Below are 26318 nucleotides of genomic sequence, written 5' to 3'. Positions count from 1 at the left end.
ATTCCTAGTCAATATGAAGCTCCTAATGCTTTCTCTCTCATAAATGGCTAAATACAGAAAGCATGTTGGACATATTTTGGGTGCTATAGTCATGATAGTAAATATATTTGTTTTCAATACTCATACACCAGGTTGCCAAGTTTTCCAATATATTATTATTTGTTGATATTATATTATGGTACTCTGTGTTGTTCTCATTTATGTATTTAACAACAGTATCAAAATACTCGGGTCTTGAAATAAATGCACACTAGTCATGAACAATAGTAACTACTCAATTTTGCGTTATTTTTGACAGAAGTAAAATTCATACATGAACAAATTTTGGCTAGTTGATTTTCTGTTTGGCTAGTTACTTTGGAAGGTAACTAGTCCGGTTGGCTGGTGAAAAAATATATGAATTTCTAGGCCTGTATATATATATGAGAGAGAGAGAGAGAGAGAGACCTTTCACCCAAAATATTGTAATTCTATTGATATAAGATCTAACTCATTGATACGTGACAGTTAAAAGTTCAATTGTAGCTGTGTACAACTGCATTATAATGTTTTGGATATGTGCTTTTATTTTAATGTGTAAACACTACTGAGAAGTGTGGCAGTAATCTTTGATCTTTGTGGAAGTTTAATATTTTTAGTGATTAAAGTTTTTCTGGTTGAAGTAATAAAAGACTATGTGTTAAGAGTTTTAAGATTTAGGTCAGTTAAGTGAGAAAGCTAATTTACCTGACAAAACTGAATTCTCAATAAAATGTTGAAAAATTAAGTCATTCTTGTGTATATTGCTCAGCACTACTGATATCATGGGGGTATAATTTGGCCTGAGGGTTATGAATTGGCCTAGGCTATAATATACCCCAGAGTATAAATTGGCCTAGGCCATAACATACCGGGGGTATAATCTAGCTTAGGCCGCTTTAACCCCAGGTATAGTCCGGACTGGGGGTATACTACGGCCTGTTACACTGAAACTTCAGGATCCTGATCTGTGCCTTTGCGCTCTACACAACGTTTTATCCCATTTTCCCCATGCTGTGTTAACAAACGCATAGCAGGAGTGCTATCAGCCATTTTATATAAACACACCAAGGAGATTCACTCAACGTGGATAAATACTCACCATAAGTTTCGTCCGGTTCACGTTCATGCTTATATTTTTGCCTGCTGTTTTTTAGGACTTGTTGCTGTGACTTTGGCTCGGGACTTTGTTTACCTTTTGGATTACGGTTTTGCCTGCTGTATTTTGGGCCTTGTTGCTGTGACTGATTGGGGACTTTATTTTTTTCCGGCTCCGTTTTTTCTCCCTGGGATTATTACCGTCGGTCACTCTGCCCTCACGCTGTCTTCCTGGATTTCACTGAGTGGGTTTTGGACTGGGTGGCACGGTGGTGTAGTGGTTAGCAGCAAGAAGATCCTGGGTTCGAATCCAGCGGCCGGCGAGGGCCTTTCTTTGTGGAGTTTGCATGTTCTCCCCATGTCTGTGTGGGTTTCCTCCGGGTGGTCTAGTTTCCCCCACAGTCCAAAGACATGCAGGTTAGGTTAATTGGTGGCTCTAAATTGACTGTAGGTGTGAATGGTTGTTTGTCTCTGTGTCAGCCCTGCGATGACCTAGCGACTTGTCCAGGGTGTACCCTGCCTCTCGCCCATAGTCAGCTGGGATAGGCTCCAGCTTGCCTGCGACCCTGTAGAACAGGATAAGCGGCTACAGATAATGAATGAATGGTTTTGGACTGTGCTGCTGCATCTGCCACCTGCCTGCCCTCCTCATGAACCCACTCCTCAGGTACACTTCTGCTCATTTCCTGTAGTTGCATATTGGGTCCTATCTGTTTCCATGACCTCTGGGTCGTAACATATGCGAATTGCGAGTGATTACCCTGACTGGAAGGCTGTTCATCCAGGAGACTGTATAGGCAGATATTGGCTTCAGGTCGAGACAAATTTTCTGCGTTTCAGTGAGCACCAGTATATCCAGAAGAAGCTGGAATACTCGTGGCCATCTTTGTGCATGGTGATCTCTTTTCCATCTTGCCCACACTCTCAAAAGCACAAGCAAATGCAAAACGGGCATTTTGGGTTTAGGATTATTAAGGCATACCATAAGATTGGTCAAATTCATACTTATTTCAATTAATATTTCTGTTTTACTCCAGTTGAACAAATAACTCACCATGTGATGTAAAACTTTTTTTTTTTACATTTTTCCTGTTTAACTATGTAATATAGAGTTATTGTTAAAACAAATAACACAACTTTAGGAATTTTTGAAGTTTATTTGTAAAAGTATGATAAAATTAAAACAACTTTAAAACTACTGCCAACTTAAAAGGCAATGTGTTTTACCATGAAGAGGTGTTTGATTTACTACAGTTATCAGAAGCACATAGCTGAAAACATAAGTCAAGTGCAGAATACAGTGGTGCTTGAAAGTTTGTGAACCCTTTAGAATTTTCTATATTTCTGCATAAATATGAGCTAAAACATCATCAGATTTTCACACAAGTCCTAAAAGTAGATAAATAGAACCTAGTTAAACAAATGAGACAAAAATATTATACTTGGTCATTTATTTATTGAGGAAAATGATCCAATATTACATATCTGTGAGTGGCAAAAGTATGTGAACCTCCAGGATTAGCAGTTAATTTGAAGGTGAAATTAGAGTCAGGTGTTTTCAATCAGTGGGATGACAATCAGGTGTGAGTGGACACCCTGTTTTATTTAAAGAACAGGGATCTATCAAAGTCTGATCTTCACAACACACATTTGTGGAAATGTGTCATGGCATGAACAAAGGAGATTTCTGAGGACTTCAGAAAAAGCGTTGTTGATGCTCGTCAGGCTGGAAAAGGTTACAAAACCATCTCTAAAGAGTTTGGACTCCACCAATCCACAGTCAGACAGATGGTGTACAAATGGAGGAAATTCAAGACCATTGTTACCCTCCCCAGGAGTGGTCGACCAACAAAGATCACTCCAAGAGCAAGGTGTGTAATAGTGGGTGAGGTCACAAAGGACCCCAGGGTAACTTCTAAGCAACTGAAGGCCTCTCTCACATTGGCTAACGTTAATGTTCATGAGTTCACCATCAGGAGAACACTGAACAACAATGGTGTGCATGGCAGGGTTGCAAGGAGAAAGCCACTGCTCTCCAAAAAAACCATTGCTGCTCGTCTGCAGTTTGCTGAAGATCACATGGACAAGCCAGAAGGCTATTGGAAAAATGTTTTGTGGACGGCTGAGACCAAAATAGAACTTTTTGGTTTAAATGAGAAGCATTATGTTTGGAGAAAGGAAGACACTGCATTCCAGCATAAGAACCTTATCCCATCTGTGAAACATGGTGGTGGTAGTATCATTGTTTGGGCCCGTTTTGCTGCATCTGGGCCAGGATGGCTTGCCATCATTGACAGAACAATGAATTCTGAATTATAGCAGCGAATTCTTAAGGAAAATGTCAGGACATCTGTCCATGAACTGAATCTCAAGAGAAAGTGGGTCATGCAACGACCCTAAGCACACAAGTCGTTCTACCAAAGAATGGTTAAAGAAGAATAAAGTTAATGTTTCGGAATGGGCAAGTCAAAGTTCTGACCTTAATCCAATCGAAATGTTGTGGAAGGACCTGAAGCAAGCAGTTCATGTGAGGAAACCCACCAACATCCCAGAGTTGAAGCTGTTCTGTATGGAGGAATGGGCTAAAATTCCTCCAAGCCGGTGTGCAGGACTGATCAACAGTTACCAGAAACGTTTAGTTACAGTTATTGCTGCACAAGGGGGTCACACCAGATACTGAAAGCAAAAGGTTCACATACTTTTGCCACTCACAGATATGTAATATTGGATCATTTTCTTCAAACAATAAGTGGCCAAGTATAATATTTTTGTCTCATTTATTTAACTGGGTTCTCTTTATCTACTTTTAGGACTTGTGTGAAAATCTGATGATGTTTTAGCTCATATTTATGCAGAAATATAGAAAATTCTAAAGGGTTCACAAACTTTCAAGCACCACTGCATGTGTAAATTGTATTTTCATAAGAAATGCCCAGATTTTTGTTTGCTCCACCCGAAGCACGTCACTGCCTTTTTCGAATGCAAGTCATAGACTCAAGTCAAGGGGAGGATACACATAGACTATTAGCTGCATACTTTTTTTTTAAGAATCATGCCCTTAGTGCATACCTCTGAACACACACACAAATGTCAAGGAAATGCATGGATTAAAGCAAAAAAAAAAAAAAAATCATCTGACTGAAAAAAAAAAAAAAAACAGCTCCATGTCGTTGGCCCCTACCACGTCAGTGATGCGTCAAATTTTAAACACCGTGTTGTCCATCATCTCCTCGGCCCCTACTTATAGTACATTTACATAATTTTAACAATGACTAAAGCTAAGGCAAGACTTTACCATTGTCATTACTGGCTATAAATGATGAAACATCAAGTTTTCAGCGCAAAGTGCAAATTTATTTCAACAATACTTTAGTAATGCACAACAGTGGTTCAGAGAAAAGTGCAAGTGCAGTCGAACTTGAACCATGCTTTCAAAAGAGTGGAACAGAAAGAAAAATAAGAAACTCTGTTGAAATAAAGCCAGGAAACAAGAAAAGTAAAGTGAAAGTTCACTTTTTCTGCTTCTTCACAGTGAAGCCAAAGGCATCTAGTTTGGCAACACCTGATGCCTGTTTTTGTTTCTTTTTCCTTGGCACAGCAGCAGGAGCTTGCCATTATCGCCCATTTCATTTCACCAAGCCCATCTCCACTTATTCTTTACCGTTTTGTCGATGTCTGACACATCTGTGCCTTCATTTAAAAGAAGCGTGTCCATGCTGGCAAAACCGAAAGTAATTTGACGCGCTCTAGTGATGGAAATCAAAGGGCCTATGTCAGGTGAAATATGGCCTTATACGCAGTACTCGAGTTGAGGGGGGATGTGGGGGGAGGCATCCCCCTTCTGAAATAAAAATCTCAAATCATCCCCCTTATAAAACGGCCATCCCCCCCATCACATCCCTTGTGCCATTTTACCAATTAATGTGGAAATTAGCCTACTATTATTTTAACAAATATTACTACCATTTCAACATTAGAGGCTTTGCGCAGTGATAGCCTACATGTAGCCGGATAAAAAAGACGCATATTTATTTATTCGGTTGCACCTCTCATTCACACTTGCAGTACCAGTCAAAAGTTTGGAACCACCTCTAATTCAGTGGTTTTTCATTATTTTAAAATTTTCTGAATTGTAGATTAATACTAAAGTCATCAACATTATGAAGAAATATATATGGAATTATTTGGTAAACAAAAAAGTGTTAATCAAACCAGAATATGTTTTATATTTTAGATTCTTCAAAGTAGGCACCTTCTGCTTCGATGACAGCTTTGCACATCTTGGCATTTTCTCAGTCAGCTTTACGAGGTAGTCACCTGGAATGGCTTTCAGTTTACAGCTGTGCCTTGTCAAGAGTTAATTTCTTGAATTTCTTGACCTCTTAATGTGTTTGAGACCATCAGTTGTGTTGTAAAGAGGTAGAGTTGGTATACAGTGAATGGCCCTATTTGAGTACTGTTCTAATCCATATTATGCCAAGAACTACTCAACTAAGTAAAGAAAAATGACAGTCCATCATTACTTTAAGAAATGAAGGTCAGTCAGTCCGAAAAAGTTTGGGATGAGTTGGACCGCAGAGTGAAGGCAAAGCAGCCAACGAGTGCTCAGCACCTCTGGGAACTCCTTCAAGACTGTTGGAAAACCATTTCGAGTGATTACCTCATGAAGCTGATTGAGAGAATGTCAAGAGTGTGCAAAGCTGTAATCAAAGCAAAAGGTGCCTACTTTGAAGAATCTAAAATCTAAAACATATTTTGGTTTGATTAACATTTTAAAGTTTACTAAATGATTTCTTACGTGTTGCTACATAGTCTGGATGACTTCAGTATTATAATGTAGGAAAAAAATTAAAAATGAAAACATCAAATTTGAAGGTGTTTCCAAACTTTTGACTGGTACTGTATACGGAGGTTTCAGTCACTGAAAACAGCTACTTTCGCAAACTCTGGGCAGAGTGGAGATTTCTGAAAACTCCATCTTCAGACACTCGTGTAAATCGGGAAAACGAAGCAACAGTGGGCGAGAGGGCGCGCGCGAATATAATGAGTCATAGGTGTGAATCTTTCACCGAATGCCAATTGTCCTGGTTCTTCATGAAATCGCACGCGCACGCACAAATTCATTAGGTTAACTTTCAAATAACTGTTCTTGTGCACTTGCGACACCGGAGCCACTTTCCTGAATTTTGAGCTTCGGAGTATTGGCTTCCACTGTTTTCTGACCTTTTGTGCGTAGTGAATGAGACACTGCATTACATTGCACTGACCGACTTCCAATTCCGGACTTTTTTGAAAATGTAAAATATAGGCCTACGAGATGTTTTTTTGGGACTTAATTCGCGTTGCTCCTTCACTATTAATTTTTGAGACTGACGAGGCACTAAATACTGTGGAATTATTTTCTCCTTACTATGAAGTTTGGCATCTTAAACAAGTGTCAGGAAATCTTGCAGCCTCCAATGTTTAAGCGAACTGCTGAAACCATAATGTTTAAAGATTAAATCGTAGGCTACTCAAACCAAAGAAAAACACAGCCTTTCCAGAACGTTGTCTGCCGAAGCCTGTTTAACCTACAAAACGCTTAATAGCATAGGCCTAGTATTAGTAGGAGGCAAGTAGTTGCCTAGTAGTAGGACAGCCAAATTGCTTCATCAGTGGAGCTGCCGTTAAAAGGAAACTGATGCGGAGCGCCGCGGCTCGCCTCAGGGTGAATCGCGTCCCCCGCCCTGGCAGCACTGGTTCGTTGGGGAGAGGGCAGAGATCGCTGGCTGCCAAGTTTGGGGAGGCTGGGACCTCCCCTGGCCGAGTTATGAGCGTGCAAAGTCGGGCTGGAGCCGCCGATAGAAACGAAACTCAAGCCGAGCATCGTGGCTTGCTGCCTCCGCCAAGCCTCCCCAGGACTAGACAGTAGCGGAGGCTGTATTTATTTATTTATGCCTATCTAGCGCAACAACTTATTCCTTTACATAAACTCAAACATAGCACAAGAAAGGGTTCAACAACAGGCAATCACAGCAACTTGGTGAAGTTCTAAATCATGTCGGTGTCAGACTTATGGGTCTACCCCCTTTTTTTTCTTCCTCGGATCTGCATCACTCTCATTATTGACCTTTAGCGCTCCCAGTTGATGGAAATCCGTCATAGCGACGGAAAACTTTAATCCAAGGGAGCCCGTTAAAAGAATGTTACTTTTAAAAAAATAAATCCTTCAAATTCTTTTGCAAAAACCAGTTCATCATCCAAAACAGAGCACAATGCTTCACTGCAGCACCAGGTTAGCTGAAATTTATCTTGGTATTTCAGAAACTAGTGAAAGTGAAGATCTTTGTTGATTTTAATTTTTATAAAGCCATGAAAGATCTTTGCTACATCATATTGTGTTTCTTGTGTCAATTTGTTTTTCCTGCCACTATGTATGGCTGTTTTTGCCTGTCCCAAGATAAAATTAATTAGCCAACACTTAACACTAAACAAGCTCCAGTTAGTTCAAAATGCAGCAGCAAGAGTCCTTACTAAAACTAGAAGATATGGCCACATCACCCTTATCTTATCCACATTGCATTGGCTCCCAATTAAATTTCGTATTAATTATAAAATACTACTATTGACCTTTAAAGCACTGAATGGTCTTGTACCACAGTACCTGAGCGAACTTCTGGTACTTTATGACCCACCACGCCTACTTTGATCAAAGGTGCCGGCTATCTGCTGGTACGTCATACAGTGAAGGCTACATCAGGGGCAAAGCCATTTCTTACAAAGCCCCACTGTTATGGAACAGCCTTCCAAGTAGTGTTCAGGACTCAGACACAGTCTCAGTGTTTAAGTCTAGGCTGAAAACATGTCTTTTTAGTCAAGCCTTTTGTTAATAGATTTTATTATTTTTAAAAACTTATTTAACTTATATATATAAACATTATATTATATATAAACATTATATACATTATACATCATTGATATTACACACACACACACACACACACACACATTATATATAAATAAAATTATGGCATGCCGTTCAGGAAATTAATCTTTGAATCAATCTTGATCATTAAAGTCTGTAAGTCTAAATCTATGCTTGTGCATTCGCCGATCGTGGTGAATGTTAGCATTAGCATATACATTAATTTTGCCATTAACATTAGCCGGAAGCTAACGCATATTTGTATAATGGTATTTTCTGTATATAAAACTAATTTGTAAATTTTGTTTGTTGAGTTTTACAGCGTTTCTCAATATACTCTAATACTCTCCTCTGAGTCAGAGTTTTTCTTGGGACCTGTTGTCTATCTGCCAAGCTGTGGGAGCGGGGGCAGAATACAAAGTTTCATTCCATATTCATTCCATATATTCAGGGTTTCATTCCATATATTCAGGGTTCGATTCCATATATTCAGTTTCATTCAATATATTCAAAGATGAATTTCCTGAATGGCATGGCATGCCATATATATATCTCATCTCATCTCATTATCTCTAGCCGCTTTATCCTGTTCTACAGGGTCGCAGGCAAGCTGGAGCCTATCCCAGCTGACTACGGGCGAAAGGTGGGGTACACCCTGGACAAGTCGCCAGGTCATCACAGGGCAGACACACAGACACAGACAACCATTCACACTCACACCTACGGTCAATTTAGAGTCACCAGTTAACCTAACCTGCATGTCTTTGGGCTGTGGGGGAAACCGGAGCACCCGGAGGAAACCCACGCGGACACGGGGAGAACATGCAAACTCCGCACAGAAAGGCCCTCGCCGGCCACGGGGCTCGAACCCGGACCTTCTTGCTGTGAGGCGACAGCGCTAACCACTACACCACCGTGCCGCCCGCCATATATATATATATATATATATATATATATATATATATATATATATATATATATATATACATACACACACACACACACACACACACACACACACACACACACAAAACCCCGATTCCAAAAAAGTTGGGACAAAGTACAACTTGTAAATAAAAACGGAATGCAATGATGTAGAAGTTTCAAAATTCCATATTTTATTCAGAATAGAACATAGATGACATATCAAATGTTTAAACTGAGAAAATGTATAATTTAAAGAGAAAAATTAGGTGATTTTAAATTTCATGACAATAACACATCTCAAAAAAGTTGGGACAAGGCTATGTTTACCACTGTGAGACATCCCCTTTTCTCTTTACAACAGTCTGTAAACATCCGGGGACTGAGGAGACAAGTTGCTCAAGTTTAGGGATAGGAATGTTAACCTATTCTTGTCTAATGTAGGATTCTAGTTGTTCAACTGTCTTAGGTCTTTTTTGTCGTATCTTCCGTTTTATGATGCGCCAAATGTTTTCTATGGGTGAAAGATCTGGACTGCAGGCTGGCCAGTTCAGTACCCCGACCCTTCTTCTACACAGCCATGATGCTGTAATTGATGCAGTATGTGGTTTGGCATTGTCATGTTGGAAAATGCAAGGTCTTCCCTGAAAGAGACGTCGTCTGGATGGGAGCATATGTTGCTCTAGAACCTGGATATACCTTTCAGCATTGATGGTGTCTTTCCAGATGTGTAAGCTGCCCATACCACACGCACTAATGCAACCCCATACCATCAGAGATGCAGGCTTCTGAACTGAGCGCCGATAACAACTTGGGTCGTCCTTCTCCTCTTTAGTCCGAATGACACGGCGTCCCTAATTTCCATAAAGAACTTCAAATTTTGATTCGTCTGACCACAGAACAGTTTTCCACTTTGCTACAGTCCATTTTAAATGAGCCTTGGCCCAGAGAAGACGTCTGCGCTTCTGGATCATGTTTAGATACGGCTTCTTCTTTGAACTATAGAGTTTTAGCTGGCAATGGCGGATGGCACGGTGAATTGTGTTCACAGATAATGTTCTCTGGAAATATTCCTGAGCCCATTTTGTGATTTCCAATACAGAAGCATGCCTGTATGTGATGCAGTGCCATCTAAGGGCCCGAAGATCACGGGCACCCAGTATGGTTTTCCGGCCTTGACCCTTACGCAGAGAGATTCTTCCAGATTCTCTGAATCTTTTGATGATATTGTGCACTGTAGATGATGATATGTTCAAACTCTTTGCAATTTTACACTGTTGAACTCCTTTCTGATATTGCTCCACTATTTGTCAGTGCAGAATTAGGGTGATTGGTGATCCTCTTCCCATCTTTACTTCTGAGAGCCGCTGCCACTCCAAGATGCTCTTTTTATACCCAGTCATGTTAATGACCTATTGCCTAGTTGACCTAATGAGTTGCAATTTGGTCCTCCAGCTGTTCCTTTTTTGTACTTTTAACTTTTCCAGTCTCTTATTGCCCCTGTCCCAACTTTTTTGAGATGTGTTGCTGTCATGAAATTTCAAATGAGCTAATATTTGGCATGAAATTTCAAAATGTCTCAATTTCGACATTTGATATGTTGTCTATGTTCTATTGTGAATACAATATCAGTTTTTGGGATTTGTAAATTATTGCATTCCATTTTTATTTACAATTTGTACTTTGTCCCAACTTTTTTGGAATCGGGATTGTGTATATATATATATATATATATATATATATATATATATATATATATATATATATAAACTTTTTATAAAAACTTTTTATATTTATTTATTATTTATAATTCTATATAATATAATAATATAAAACAGGGGCAACAGATGACTGAAAAAGTTGTGCAATGCTAAAAAAACAAAACAAAACCCTAATTTGGTTAATTGGCAACAGGTCAGTAACATCATTGGGTATAAATAGAGCATCCCAGAGAGGCGGAGTCTCTCAGAAGTAAAGATGGGGAGGGGTTCACCACTCTGTGAAGGACTGCATGGGCAAACAGTGCAACAATTTAAGAATAACGTTCCTCAATGTAAAATTGCCAAGAATTTGGGGATCACATCATCTATGGTCCATAATATCATTAAAGAATTCAGAGAATCTGGAGAAATCTCTGTATGCAAGAGACAAGGCTGAAAACTGACATTGGATGCCTGTGATCTTCAGGCCCTCAGGCAAAACTGCATTAAAAGCAGACACATGTCTGTAGTGGAAATCACTGTATGGGCTCAGGAACACTACAGAAAACCATTGTCTGTGAAAACAGTTCATTACTGTGTCCAGTTAAAACCAGATATAAACAATATCCAGAAACACCGACGCCTTCTCTGGGCCCGAGCTCTTTTACGATGGACTGAGGCAAAGTGTAAAATTGTCCCGAGGTCTGACGAATCAAAAGTAGAAATTCTTTTTAGAAATCATGGACACCACATCTTCCAGGCTAAAGAGGAGAGGGACCATCCAGCTTGTTATCAGTGCACAGTTCAAAATCCAGCATCTGTGATGGTATGAGGGTGCATTAGTGCACATGACATGGATAGCTTGTACATCTGGGAAGGCATCATTAATGCTGAATGATATATACACGTTTCAGAGCAATATGCTGCCATCCAGACAAAATCTTTTTCAGGGAAGGCCTTCCTTCTTTCAGCAAAACAATGCCAAACCGCTTTCTGCACATATTAAAACTGCATGGCTCCATAGTAAAAGAGTCTGGGTACTAAACTGGCCTGCCTGCAGTCCAAACCTGTCTCCCATTTAAAACATCTGGTGTATTATGAAGTCAAAATAAGACAAAGGAGACCCCGAACTGTTGAGCAACTGAAATTGTACATCAGGCAAGAATGGGACAACATTTCTCTTTCAAAACTACAGCAATTGGTCTCCTCAGTTCCCAAATGTTTACCAGGTGTTTTTAAAAATAGATGTGATGCAACACAGTGGCAAATATGCCCCTGTCCCAACTTTTTTGAAATGTGTTGCTGACATCAAATTCAAAATGAGCATATATATTTCAAAAGACAATGAAATTTCTCAGTTTCAACATGTGAAATGTTGTCTTTGTACTATGTTCAATGAAAAATAGGGTTTCCTTGTTTTGCAAATTATCGCATTCTGACTTTATCTACAGTTTACACAGCATCCCAACTTTTTTGGAATTGGGGTTGTAGTTCTGCTTAACAAGTGAATCCATGTTCACTCTCCTCCCTGGGTAGGTATAAAATACTCTGTGGTGTCCAGTGCAACTTGCCCAAAATAATCCACTTGTATGGCCTGGAGACCTGCTAGTAAACTCAGAGGTGGATCAATGCAGGCCAATTTGTGCCATAGTGCTGCTGCATTATTTATGACTAAAATTCTTCCTCTATGACATTTTTGGAATGATCCATTTCCATTTATTTAAGCATCCTTTTACTTTTTCAACTGTGCATTCCCAGTTCTTTTTCAAATGGTCACAGTCCCTGAGGTACACTCCAAGATATTTAAAACCTCCAGTTTCCCCAAGTAAGGTTGTCTGGAAGACTCTGTTCCCCACTTGTCCAGTTCCTGACTAAAATAGTTTCACTTTTGTTTCAATTAACTTTTGCAGATAATCAAACATTAAAATCATTGATGTTTTAACTGGAATTAAACATCTCTCTGTCCATTCACCATAACCACAATATCATCTGCATACACTGACGCACAGAAAAGAGTATTATATTTTGGAACTGATAAACCAGAAATGTTTCTTCCTATCTTGCACAATAAAGGTTCTATGGCCAAGGTATACAGCATGCCAGACAGAGAACAGTTCATGTTAAAGGGTGCACATAAATCACCATTAACTTTCAGCACACTCAGTCACTGTACAAGACCTTGATCATGGCTAGGAGTTGAACCCAAAACTCCCCAACACTTTCCACAAGTATTTGTGTTCAACCCGGTCAAAAGCCTTTTCCTGGTCCATAAATATAAGACCAGTCTTTAGACCCAATAGCCTGGGGATGTCTAAAATATCGCGAATTCAGTATATGTTGTTGAAGCTTGACCTGCCAAGCACACAGTACATCTGGTCAAAGTGAATAACTTGCTCCATCACCTTGCCTAGTCTTGTTGCTAACACTTTTGAGAGGATTTTACAGTTTGTGCACAATAACGATACTGGGCACCAGTTTTTCAGGTTAATGAGGTCACTTTTCTTTGATAACAGGGTCAGGACCACCCTATGGCTTCTCAACAGCAGTTGACCTTCCTTCAGGTTAGCCTGTAATACATCTAGCAAGTCCTGCCCTAACACCAACCAAATAGTCTTATCGAACTTGACTGGGAGTCCGTTGATGCCAGGTGACTACCCGTCCATGCAGCTCAGTGCAGCCCCCAGCTCATCAAGGGTCAGCTTTTTATCAAGCTCGTCTGCTGACTCCTTGACTATTTTATGTTGCTTTTAGAGAAAGCCTTTTTCCACCTCTTGCACAGCTATGAGCTCACTTTTATAAAGCTTTGAGTTAAAGCCAACTGTCTGCTTGCAAATTTTAGTAGGCTCTGATACAAGATCCCCGGATTCTGCTTGCACAGCATGCATAAGCCTTTTCTGTCAGTTTCTTTGCTCAAGACTAAAGAAGAACTTGGAGGGAGCATCCGTTTTTGTTGTGTTTTTAAAATGTCAGCGGACCAGCACCCCCTGCACCGTCATACCCAGCAGGTCGGCTGACAGTGTTTTTCTTTTTGAGAGCCTCAGCGTGGCCTCGATTTCCTGTGAACTCTGCCAACTCTTGGAGTTCCACTACTTCAATCAATTTAAGAGATCTGGTAATGTCCTTGGTCACACTGTGAGTGTGCTGTTGACAGAAAAGCTGAGTTTGCACTTGTGTCACATCTCACCATTGCTGTAAAGTGGTAAAAGATGTTTTTTGAAGTCTAAAATTCTCTAAGAAAATATAAAACTCTCTAAAATTGATGTCATTTAAGAGTGCTGTATTAAAATGAGAGTATGCACTGTGTTTTTTCCCCACAGGATGGAAAAAAACAAGACCTAAAAACATTCAGCTGATGTTTAAAACTAAAAAAAAAAAAAGTCAAGCCTTGCTAGTGAGAGCATGTTGTCTTTACAGTGAGACCATGTGTATTGTGTCTGGTTTCTATGAAAGTTTCTCCAGACACCACACAATTCATGTTTCTGTTCGCTCACACAACCTCTTTCAGGAAGCAGCACGAGATTCTACATGGTTCCTATCCAGGTTATCAGCTGTGCATTTAAGATCTCCACCAACAATTAAAACCTTATTGTTATTACAAGAACCAATCACAGTCCTTAAGGTGTTTAAAACGGTATCTCTACTCATAGAGTAGGTGTACACGCACATATAAAACCAAAAACCTCTTTCAAAACACGCCAGTACTTTTTTAAAAAAAGTCTTCCTTTTAAAACAATCATCATAAGACTGGAATAAAAGACTGAGAAAACATAATAGTAACACTACCACTAAGAGACGGATTGTGACTTGAAAACACAAGCCCTTTCCACTCACTCTCACAGTCTGAGAAATTCCCAGGATCACGGTGCGTTTCTTGTAAGAAGTGAGCTGATGTCACGTTCTCTGTTTCACCAATTCATATAGATCTGTTCTTTCTCTCAGTCTCTAGCACCATTTATATTTAGGTGTTGCTATGGTAATTGCACTCATTGTTATATAATAAATAGAAAACAATTTAATATGGATATCAAATGTTTTTGTTAAAGTTGGGCTGGACATTCTAATTTGTACCTTCAGATCCATGTTTTTAAGTTTGGTCAACATCATTTTCAATTGGTACATTTCAACGTCTATAAAAGCCCCATTTTGCAGTAACTTTTTAACATCATGTACAAATTAAACAGTATCTGAAAAAATTTCAGGCTTCACGCCACTTTTTCCTTTATCTTTTAAAAACTGCTTGATCTCAGCAGCTGTGTAAAGCACATTCACATCATCTGTCTATGAACAATGTGACCAGCTTGAGTCAGTGGAGTACCCATCACTATCTTCTTCTGCATCTGTTTCATTTTTATTACTTGTTTGTTACCCTTGCTTTGGGGCTTTTTCTTTCTTTTGCTAGGGACTTTAAAAACTGGTGCTTTCATCTCATTGTCTGTATCTCTGTTTTCCTTTATGTCAGCGAAATAGCTGTCCTGCCTTTCCTCTGTCTGCATGGGGAGCTCAATTGCTGTTTCATCTGTGTGGATCTCAACTATGGTGGGCTCTGACTCACTTGTATTTTCCCCCACAGGCTGTGCTGCAGCAGCATCAGGGCCCCTCTTGACTGGTCTATCCACGACCCCAGGGGGGTTGGTCATGACTGTCTCTACCATGGAGGGAGCAGCTGCAATGGACTCAGTCACAGGAGGGTCAGCCACAATGGAGTTGGCCATAGGGGGGAGCAGGTACATAGGGCCCAGCTCTCTTGGGCTCCGCTGCAGTGGGCCCAGTCTGCTCAGCATGCTTGTCTTTAACCCCTTCTAGGTTTAAGCTTTCTGAACATGCAAGGATTAAATGTCCTGTTTCACCACAGCCGAAATATTTCATTCCTGTGTCGGTTGTAGCAAAAATAACAAAACTGTCCACACGAAATTTCATGACGAGGTCAAGCTTGTCAACACCATTGTTGAGCACCATATAAACTAGTCTCCTAAAAAATACTAGGTGTTTTACCAGCAGCAATTTACAGCCTTGCGGGATTTTTTTTTTTAATTGGTGAGACCAATAGCAGAAGAGCTCTTTCGTAATTGCTTCATCTTTAATGAAAGGTGGCACATTGGACAGTATAATCTTTTTTGATGGAGTACTGAGAGGAAACACAGTTAGGGAGTCTTGGATCGCTACTCCACTTCTCACAATTTCATTTACTCCATCTACAGAATTTAGGAATATCACAATGGCATTGTTCATTTGTGAGGCTGACGTGATATTATGCTCCACTACATTTCCTACAGCAAAGCAGCAATCTTCCACACTCACCTTACATACAATCTTCATGCCATGTTGGTGTGTTAATTTTTCAAACATATTGGCCTTTGGAGTCAGCATGCTTCCAGTATAATGTGCCAAAGACAAATGCATGCACAAATGCGTGTATGTATGTATACACACACACACACACACACACACACACACACACACACACACACACACACACACTTACTTTTCTCACCAAAACTCAAACCACTTTACCAAAGAAAATTTAAACTGAAAATATACAATACAAAGAAAAAAAGTTTGGGAAAAAAAAAGTTCAGAAATCACTTGCACTCACAATGCTCCACTCAGTCCTTCACACTTGTGCACGCGCACTGAGAGAGAGAAGTGACGCCCAGTGATTTTATTTTTTTTTTTAGAATTAGAAACCTTTATTTGATAGTGCTGTCTAATGAAGGTAACTGGCATTCTAGGGTGCCGTTAACGTCACGGCCAGATATCCAATTTCAGTGCAAATGTTTGTGGCCATGGAAGCCTATTTTTAGCAATTTAATAACTTTTAAAATAGATAAATTGTTATAATTTTTTTTTATTTAAATGTGCAGAGGGCGGGCAGCATGGTGGTGTAGTGGTTAGCACCGTTGCCTCACAGCAAGAAGGTTCTGGGTTTGAGTCCAGTGGCTGATGGGGGGCCCTTTCTGTGTGGAGTCTGCATGTTCTTCCCGTGTCGGCGTGGGTTTCCTTTGGGTGCTCCGGTTTCCCTGACAGTCCAAAGACATGCAGGTTTGGCTAACTGGCGGCTCTAAATTGACCATAGGTGTGAGTGTGAATGGTTGTTTGTCTCTATGCATTAGCTCTGCAATGACCTGGCGACTTGTCCAGGGTGTACCCTGCCTCTCGCCTATAGTCAGCTGGGAGAGGTTCCAGCTTGCCTATGACCCTGCACAGGATAAGCGGTTACAGATAATGGGTGGATGGATGTGCAGAGGGCACATCACGGCACTTACTGTGCTCAGTAAACCACATTTATTTTTGGGTTTTGTTTGACTTTAAGAATACTTGTGTGTGTTTGTGCGTGTGTTTTTCACTCACTAGTGATGGGTATGTAGTGGCAGCGTGCTCTTCCTCTTGAGGCACAGCGGCAAGTCTCAACTTTCTGACCTCTCCATCGTAGCCAAGTTTCCCCTTTCTGTCTGACTGCAGCTGAGACTGAGTCTACACAGTGGTCTGGGACACACACACACACACACACACACACACACACACACACACACACACACACACACCAATCACATAGAGAAGACAAAACTGGTTACAACTTTGCTTATGACAGTGTTGTTTCCATAACAAACAAAATTACCACAATACCAAACTCAACAAACAAAAACATCATCAGAACAAAGACAAAAATGTGGGTAGATGTAGGGTCAATATTAAGAACAACAACAAAAAATATTTGTCAGCTGTAACTATGCAGCACATTCACTGACTGATTACCAGCATTGTTACAGTTGTGGTCAGAAGTTTACATACAGTGACATGAATGTCATCTTGGATATGAATGTCATGGCAATATTTGGGCTTTCAGTCATTTCTTTGAACTCTTCTTTTTCTGTGGCAGAATGTACAGCATACACCTTAAAAAACCCACTAGAATTTGGTGCATAAGTTTTAATTTTCTTTGGGTTTTTTGAAATCAATACAGGGTCAAAAATATACATACAGCACACCTAATATTTGGGTTAAATGTCTCTTCGCAAGATTCAGCTTGCCCAAACATTTTTGTTTACCATGAACAAGCTTCTGGCAGAATTCTGATTGGATATTTCATGACTCTTCATGGTAGAATTGGTAGAGTTCAATTAAATTTGTTTTTTTCTTGGCATGGACGCGACTTATAAGCACGGTCCATATATTTTCAATAGGGTTGAAGTCAGGACTTGTTTTAAGCTTAATGTTAGCCTGCTTTATCCTCCACAACCAGCTCTGATGCATGTTTGGGTTCACTGTCCTGTTGTAAGTCCTAAGTCCTGTTCAAGTTTCTGATGGTTTATGCTGAAGAATTCTGAGGTAGTCCTCTTTCATGATTCCATTCACTTTGTGCAATGAACCAGTTCCACTGGCAGCAAAACAGCCCCAGAGCATGATGATCCTACCACCACCACCAATAGCTGGTACAGTGTCCTTCTGTACATGGTGGCCAAACAACTCAATCTTTGTCTCATCTGACCATACAGCTATCCTCCAGAAGGCTTTTTTCTTTGTCCATGTGGTCAGCTTCAAACTTAAGCTTGAAGGTGTCAACTTTGGAGCAGGGGGTTATTTCTTGGATAGCAGCCTTTTAATCCATGGTGATGTAAAACTCCCTGAACTGTAGACAGTGATCCATCAGCTTCCAGTTCATGGCAGGGCTGTGTCATGGTGGTTCCCAGGTTGTTCCTGATCATCCAAACCAATTTCCTTTCAGCTGAGGATAACAATTTGGGTTTTCTTGAAGCAAAGTGACCTACACCTCACAATAACTTGGATACAATTGTTTGAACTGATCTTGGAATTTGCAGTTGTTTAGAAATGGCTCCAAGAGACATTCCAGAGTTGTGTACATCGGCGATCCTCTTTCTCAGATCTGCACTGAGCTCCTTGGACTTTCCCATTGTATTGTGTGTTGGTCAATCCAATGAGTGCTGTAAACAAACGCTTTTTATGAAGGCACAGAGAAGCTATCAGCTGTAGTCAATTATGATCACTAACAAGAAGTTAAGAGACCTTGGCAAGATAAGACACATTTTGGAAGTTTCAGCACCTCTGAATTAATAATCTAAGTGAGTGTATATAAATTTTTGACCCTGTATGTATAATTTTGACCCTGTGTTTATTTCAGAAAACCCAAAGAAACTTAAAACTTGTGCACCAAATTCTAGTGTTTTTTTTAATTAAAGCTGTACGTATGCTGTACACTCTTTCTGCCACAGAGAAAGAACAGTTCAAAGAAATTACTGAAAGCCCAAATATTGCCATGACATTCATATCCAAGATGACATTCATGTCACTGTATGTAAACTTCTGAGCACAACTGTAGTAACTTGTATAATCATTCTGTACAAAGGTGGTGAACAGAAAAGCATCACAGCATGCACAGAACATCAAACCTTGAGGTGGATGGATTACAACAGCAGAAGACTACGTTGGGTTCCACGCCTGTCAGCCAAGAACAGGAATCTGAGGCTATCATAGGCACAGGTTCATTAAAACTGGACAGTTGAAGATGTAGTCTTCTACTGTTGTAGTTCATCCACCTCCACTCATAGGATATTTTTTGTTTTTTAGCACCATTTTACATAAACATGAGACTGATGTGTGTGTAAAATTCAAGGGGATTGTTGATTTCCAAAATGCTCAAACAAGTCTGTCTGGCACCAACAACCATACCATGGTTAAAGTCATAGTGATAACATTTTTTTCCCATTCTGCTGTTTGATGTGAACAAGCTCTTGACTTGTATCTGCATGATTTTATGCACTGTGCTGCTGCCACATGATTGGCTTATTGGATAACTGTATAAATGTGCAAGTGCACGACTGTTCTTATTCAAGTGACCAGCGAGTGTTGCTCTTTCCTCTTGGCTTAGACACACTGGGCACATGTTGGACCACATGGACACCATATGGCGCCATCTGCTTTTTGAGCTACAGTTTTTGACTATGGTACAAAAGGTACCTTTCTTCCAAAGCTTGTCATGGACTACTTTTATCATCAGTCTTCTGCCCTGCCATGGTCATTCCATTTATTCCAACCTTCCAGCCTTTTCTGGAGAGTGCTATGGAACTATGTTTGGTCTGCTAGTATCAAGGTGGTTTCTGTCTTTAAAAGTGCATATCCTGGACTAATTTCTTTTTTTTAAATATGAAAATATGTCCCTTTACACACTCATCCAGAAGGGTAATTTTGCACAAGGCCATCTGTCTACAGCAGAAAAAAAAAAAAATAACAAAACGTGTCTGGAAAAATCCCAAGGGAGTCTGGAGCCAGATTCGTGATGTCACCTGCAGAAGCGCCAGCAGGCTGAGAGAGCTTGCACGGTTTCAGTGCACAGCCTATGTAGACCAAGTGCTCCCATTTCTCTCTCATTGTCCGGTCTTTTAGAAAATGATGAGTACTAATCCCATCAAGATTGGTGTTGCTACACCCTCCTACGATATATCTGTTAACCATTTTAATAATTACGTGATAACGTTGAAGAAATTTGCAGAAAACCACCAGGTCATTTTCTCATAAACAAACCAGCGCTGATGTAGGATTCAGAAGGAGGCGTCCTGCATGTGACGTCACGAAAATCAGTGTTTCCCAGGAAATCCAAATGGCAAGTTTTTTCAGAGGCGGATGAATTCACCTCAAATGGCTTGATTTCAACTGAATTTTTCTGGTATTGCGCGAGGTAAAAAAATTGCACAAAATGCAAAATGTGACAGATATTTGACCAAAGTTTAATATAAAATAGGAGAATTACATTGATCTTGCTCCTGAATTTACCCGTGATATGCACTTTAACACTACTAATCCTCTTATGTTCCCCTACTATGCTATTGGCAAGTAAGCTCTACTATTGCCCTGTTGGTTGTTCAGTAGTTGCATTCACCTCTCACTCTTCTGCCAGTGTTGATTTTACTTCAGTCCCATCTCCTCTGAACAATTATGTCCACTCTAGTCTAGCTGATAAGTAAGCCTGTGCATACATCATTAGCATGGTTGAGTGGGTCTCCCTCAACATACTACACACTCTCCCTGAGCCTGGTAACTAGACTTCAGTAATATGCCATCTCTCTGTTAGGTCAGCATTATCAGCTCAGAGTATTCTTCCCCACAGCACACCATGTAACTGACTGGCAGGCCTGTGAAATAAGCACTGCCAGCATGGTCAAACACATTTCCCTCACTGTCCTGTGAATATAAGGGTGGGCAATCTGGTTTTAAAAAAAAAATTCACAATTTTCACAAGTATCCACTAGTGCCCATCACAATTAAATTTAGGAGAGAAGAGCAAGGAGTGGAGGCAATGATTAGTCCTCACCTCACCCATCCATTAATTTTGGGAACAAATTAGCTAGGGTTTCAAGTGTTGGTAAAGTGCCCATTTGTGCATGGGTCCTGCCATAGTGAGACTCGGGGGGGTCAAGTGCAGCACTGGCTGTGAGAGGAAGTCCCAGGGCCATCTGTGTCGGCTCCATGTAGGAGGGTGAGGAAAGCTCTGCCCCTCTACTCTCTGCAGGGATTTCCCTGTGGGATTTCCTTTTGGAGCAGTCCCATGATAAGACCCTGAGACATGCTTTTGATCAAGTGAGAGTAACTGATGGTCAAAACCTCCAGCCTAATGTTACACTTTCCCAACTGTAATTTTCTATGATTAAAAGATAACCTATCACATAATGCAGGACACTCAAACCAAGGAGGAAACAACCCAGTTGCTGGCCTTGAAGAGCCCTAGGGAACTTTTGTTCCATGTGGATCATCATAATCCCATGGCGGCACATTTAGAGCAGGTTAAAAACACTGAACTGTCTCATAGCCTGTTTCTATTGGCCAGGCATTTGTAGCAATGTTTGCAGGTGGTGCACAGCATGTCGCAAATGCCAGCTGTGTACCCTTTACTGTTGATCAAGATCCCCTTTGAAAGAATTGGCTTGGATCTTGTCAGGCCATTAGATCAGACTGCACAAGGGCATTACTTTGTATCATTCCTTGTGGATTATGCAATGCAATACCCAGAGAAGCAGTGCCTCGTCCACTTCACTTCTGCCACTCCTTGTTGTTGCAGAACAGACAACATGATCACCTCCTTTCTCACCAATAAACTGACCTCTGGTGGCATGTGCTATGCACTACAGTACATAACCTCAATACAGCATCTCTCTATCAGTTTAATAGATAGAGGACCGTCTGTATTTTTAATGGTATTAAAAATCATACCATTAGGATTTCTAAATACCCCAGTATACCGTCATACCACCCAAGCATATTTGTTACTACTGTTTGCTTTAGCAACAATATTTTTTATATTTCTAGCTGCAGTGGAGTTACACATGTTTTATTTGGATTTTGACATGCTCTTGGGATACATATTTTTTGTGGTTAAACAGGTTTGTTGTTTCTACAACATGTTAGTCTTGACTTTACATAATTTGCAAACAACCATTGTTTGCACCATGTCTGTTGTACATCTTCTTCTGGCTGTTCCTGTTAGGGGTTGACACAGCGGATAACGTCCCTCCATCTCCTCCTGTCTTCCATAGCTTCTTTGGTCATGCCAACCATCCTCATTTCCTCCTTCACCACATCCATAAATCTCATCTTTAGTCTTCCTCATTTCCTTCTGCCTGGCAACTCTGTCTCCAGCAGTCTTTTCCCAATATGCCCTGGATCTCTCCTCTGTACCTGTCCAAACCATCTCAATCTTGCCTCTCTCACTTTGTCTCCAAGCCATCCTACATGTGCTGTCCCTCTAATATATTCATTTCTAATCCTGTCCAACTTTGTCACGCCCAATGAGAATCTCAACATCTTCAACTCTGCTACCTCCAGTTCTGCCTCCTATGTTTGTTTTTTTTTTGTCAGTGCCACTGTCTCCAAACCATACAACATAGCTAGTCTTACTACTGTCTTGTACACATTCCCTTTCACTCTTGCTGGCAACCTTCTGTCACAAATCGCTCCTGACACTCCTCCATCCATTCCAACCTACTTGCACCCTCTTCTTCACTTCTCTTCTGCACTCTTCATTACTTTGTACAGTTGACCCCAGATATTTGAACTCTCCTTCTCTGACCACATCGATTCCTTGCAGCTGTACCATTCCACTGTACTCACCTTCATTCACACACATGTACTCCATCTTGCTCCAACTGACTTTCATTCCCCTTCTCTCTAGTGCATGCCTCCATGTCTCTAAGTTTTCTTCCACTTGCCCCCTGTTCTCACTACAGATCACAATATCATCTGCAATGCCATACTGTATGCCTTCTTTAAATCCACAAACACAATGCAGCTCCTTCTGACCTTCTCTATACTTTTCCATCAACATTCTCAAAGCAAATATTGCATCTGTAGTCCTCTTTCCTGGCATGAAACCATATTGCTGATCACATATCTATCTCTCCTCTTAGCCTAGCTTCCACTACTATTTTCCATAACTTTATGCTGTTGCTGGTCAACTTTATGCCATTATAGTTACTGCAGCACTGAACATCACCCTTGATCTTGAATATTGATGCCAGTATACTGCTACTCCACTCCTCACACATCCTCTCTCACTTTCCAAGATCTTGTTAAGAAATCTAGTCAAAAAAGTCAATTATCATCTCCATGTCTCTACTGGTATATCATCTGGGCCTTACCACTTTTCATTCTCTTCATAGCTCTCCTTACTTCCTCCTTTCTAATCTGCTGTACTTCCTGATTCACTATATGCACCTCAGCCAACCTTCTTTCTCCTTCATTTTCTTCATTCATCAGATTCTCAAAGTACTCCATCCACCTTCTCAACACACGCTCTTCATGTGTCAGCACATTTCCATCTGCATCCTTTCCAGCTTGATCACCATTTGATTTATACAACATGCCTATCACTTTAAAAGATGCATTTTTTTTTATCGTGACACAAACAATAATTAAGATGAAAAAACAGAAATCTGGAGTGTGCTTAGGCATTCACCTCCAAAGTCAAGGCTTTATAGAGCCACCTTTTGCTGCAGTTACAGTTGCTACTCTTGGGGTATGTCTCTATTAGCTTAGCACATCTAGCCACTGGGATTTTTGCCCATTCCTTAAGGCAAAACTGTTCCAACTTCAAGTTAGATGGGTTGCATTGGTGTAGAGCAACCTTCAAGGTATGCCACAGATTCCCAATTGGATTGAGGTCTGGGCTTTGACGAGGCCATTCCAAGACATTTAAATGTTTCCCTTTAAACCACGCTGGTGTAGCTTTAGCAGTATGTTTAGGGTCATTGTCCTGCTGGAATGTGAACCTTTGTCCAAGTCTCAAACCTCTGGTAATTTTAACAAAACATTTACAATAAGACCATTAGCAAGAATACTGTCCGTCTCACTGGATTAAGATGCTAATATTGAGGACAATGTAAATAAATGTTGTAAATGTAAAGTTCAGACAAAGAATTCAAAGTTGAAAAGTCAGATTCTGAAATCACCTCTATAGTTGCGTGTTCCTCTTCTCTCCCTGTGAAGTAGTTCCTGAGAAGAATAAGTGCTACCATGGTTAGTCTTTTTATTTTTCTTTAAAGTTTAAAAATGGAGAGGTAATTTGGCAGACAAGGAACAGGACCACAAATGCACTTACCATTTCAGCTAAAGTGCAAAAGTGCAGAGGCAGCAGTAGCAGCAACAATCTTGCAGCTGTATTCATGATTTCAGATAGAACTTTCTATGAACTAAAATACAAAAAAAAAAGGAATTATTTACTACACAAGCACACATTGTGTACACAGTCCCATCTTGTCCTTGGGAAGAAAGTTGGCAGTTCAGTGGGTCACTTTTTTCCTTCACATACATTCACCTATGAAAGTATAGGAACAGCAATGGCAATTCTTTTGTTATTGCTATACACCAAAGTCATTTAGGTTTGAAATCAAAAGATGAATGGAGACAATAGATCAAAATTTCAGCTTTTTATGTCCTGATATTTACATTTAAATGTGTTAAACAACATTTAATATAGTGGCAGATCACCCATTTTTAGGTGAGCAAAAAATATTGGAACAGATAGGGTAAACACACCTATTAAGTGCACCAAAATCTGCATTGAGACATTTTTAGAGCACAACAAATTAATTTCAGTAGATGTTATTTTAAAATATTAATCTCATACAAAAAGCTCATAATATGGTGTATTAAAAATGATTGAGACATCGTTTAAATAAGTTGTCAACCATCGACAGCAATTACCAAACCATTATAAATCAAGCAACAAGGCATTAAAATTCATCTCATCTCATTATCTCTAGCCACTTTATCCTGTTCTACAGGGTGGCAGGCAAGACCATCCCAGCTGACTACAGGCGAAAGGCAGGGTACACCCTGGACAAGTCGCCAGGTCATCACAGGGCTGACACAGACAACCATTCACACTCACGGTCAATTTAGAGTCGCCAGTTAACCTAACCTGCATGTCTTTGGACTGTGGGGGAAACTGGAGCACCCGGAGGAAACCCACACGGACACGGGGAGAACATGCAAACTCCGCACAGAAAGGCCCTTGCCGGCCACGGGGTTCGAACCCAGACCTTCTTGCTGTGAGGCGACAGCGCTAACCACTACACTACCGTGCCGCCCTGGCATTAAAATTGATTTAATTATTTCACTCATAGTGGAGTGTCAAACTAATTGTATCATGCAGTCTGAACTAGATGAAGAAAAAAAACCCTACATTTTAAAAGTCAAGCTACAAACCATATCAAACCAGTTGAACATTTCATTCATCTGCTTGTCCATGAACCATATAAACTACACTGCCCTACCAAAAAAAAAAAAAGTTGTGCACACTAATATTTGGTTGGACTGCTTTTAGCTTTGATTACATTATGCATTTGCCATAGTGTTGTTTCGATAAACTTATGCAAGATCAGAACATTTATTTCAGTCCAGAGTTGGATTAATTTTTCACAGAGATCTTGTGTTGAGGATGGGAGAGTCGAACCACTGCATAAAGTCTTTATCACATACAGTATCCAAAGATTCTCAGTGGGGTTAAGGTCCCATTTTTAGGTGAGCTCTGTGGTGGCAAATTCATGTGTGAAAAGAATTCCTCATGTTTCCTGAACCACTCTTTCAGAACCTGAGTCCTAATTTTATGCCTGTGCTATCAGGGAAGAAAAAAAATAAAATCCATTGATGTGATAACCTGGTCATTCAGTACATTCAGGTCATCAGCTGACTTCATTTTATTGCCCCATAACATTGCTGAGCCTCAACCTGAACAACTGAAGCAACTACAAAAATCAAAAACACTGCCTACAGAGGTTTGTACAGTGGCCACTATGCATGATGGATGCATCGCTTCATGTGCTTCCCTTCTTTACTAGACACGCCCATCACTCAGAAATAGGGTAAATCTGGACTTAAACAACATGACTTTTCATTGCTCCAGAATCCAATCTATTTACGCTCCATAGCAAATTGAAGCCTTTTCTCCTGATTAGTCTCACTAACCAGTAGTTTTCTTATGACCACACAGCTGTTGAGTACAAATCCTGAGTTCTCATTACATTGTGATAAGAACTCATAGGATTGGTACTCAACAGCTGTGAGAGTTCTCATTACACTGGGAGTGTGGAAATGCTCTTAATTTCACTATTAAACATAACCATGAGTTCAACTGTTGATTTCTTACGATTCAACTTTGAGCATTTAAG

At 40.2% G+C, this 26318-nt stretch overlaps 1 protein-coding gene across 2 annotated transcripts in view; it reads right to left on the bottom strand.

Moving 5' to 3' along the window:
- The window catches only part of plat (plasminogen activator, tissue), a 178579-nt gene that overhangs the window by 96793 nt on the left and 55468 nt on the right, over nt 1-26318 (bottom strand). For both annotated transcript variants that reach the window (XM_060931751.1, XM_060931752.1), the window contains exons 2-4: nt 24248-24338; nt 24099-24141; nt 16993-17127 (exon numbers count right to left, since the gene is read on the bottom strand). In XM_060931751.1, the coding sequence (XP_060787734.1) occupies nt 16993-17127; nt 24099-24141; nt 24248-24313 (244 nt within the window). In that variant the 5' untranslated portion in view covers nt 24314-24338. The remainder of the gene's footprint in view (nt 1-16992; nt 17128-24098; nt 24142-24247; nt 24339-26318) is intronic.

The sequence above is a fragment of the Neoarius graeffei genome, chromosome 10 (genome assembly GCF_027579695.1).
Source record: "Neoarius graeffei isolate fNeoGra1 chromosome 10, fNeoGra1.pri, whole genome shotgun sequence".
Lineage (NCBI taxonomy): Eukaryota > Metazoa > Chordata > Actinopteri > Siluriformes > Ariidae > Neoarius > Neoarius graeffei.
The sequence above is the reverse complement of the archived record's forward strand: the minus strand, read 5'-3'. Positions and strand labels throughout refer to the sequence as shown.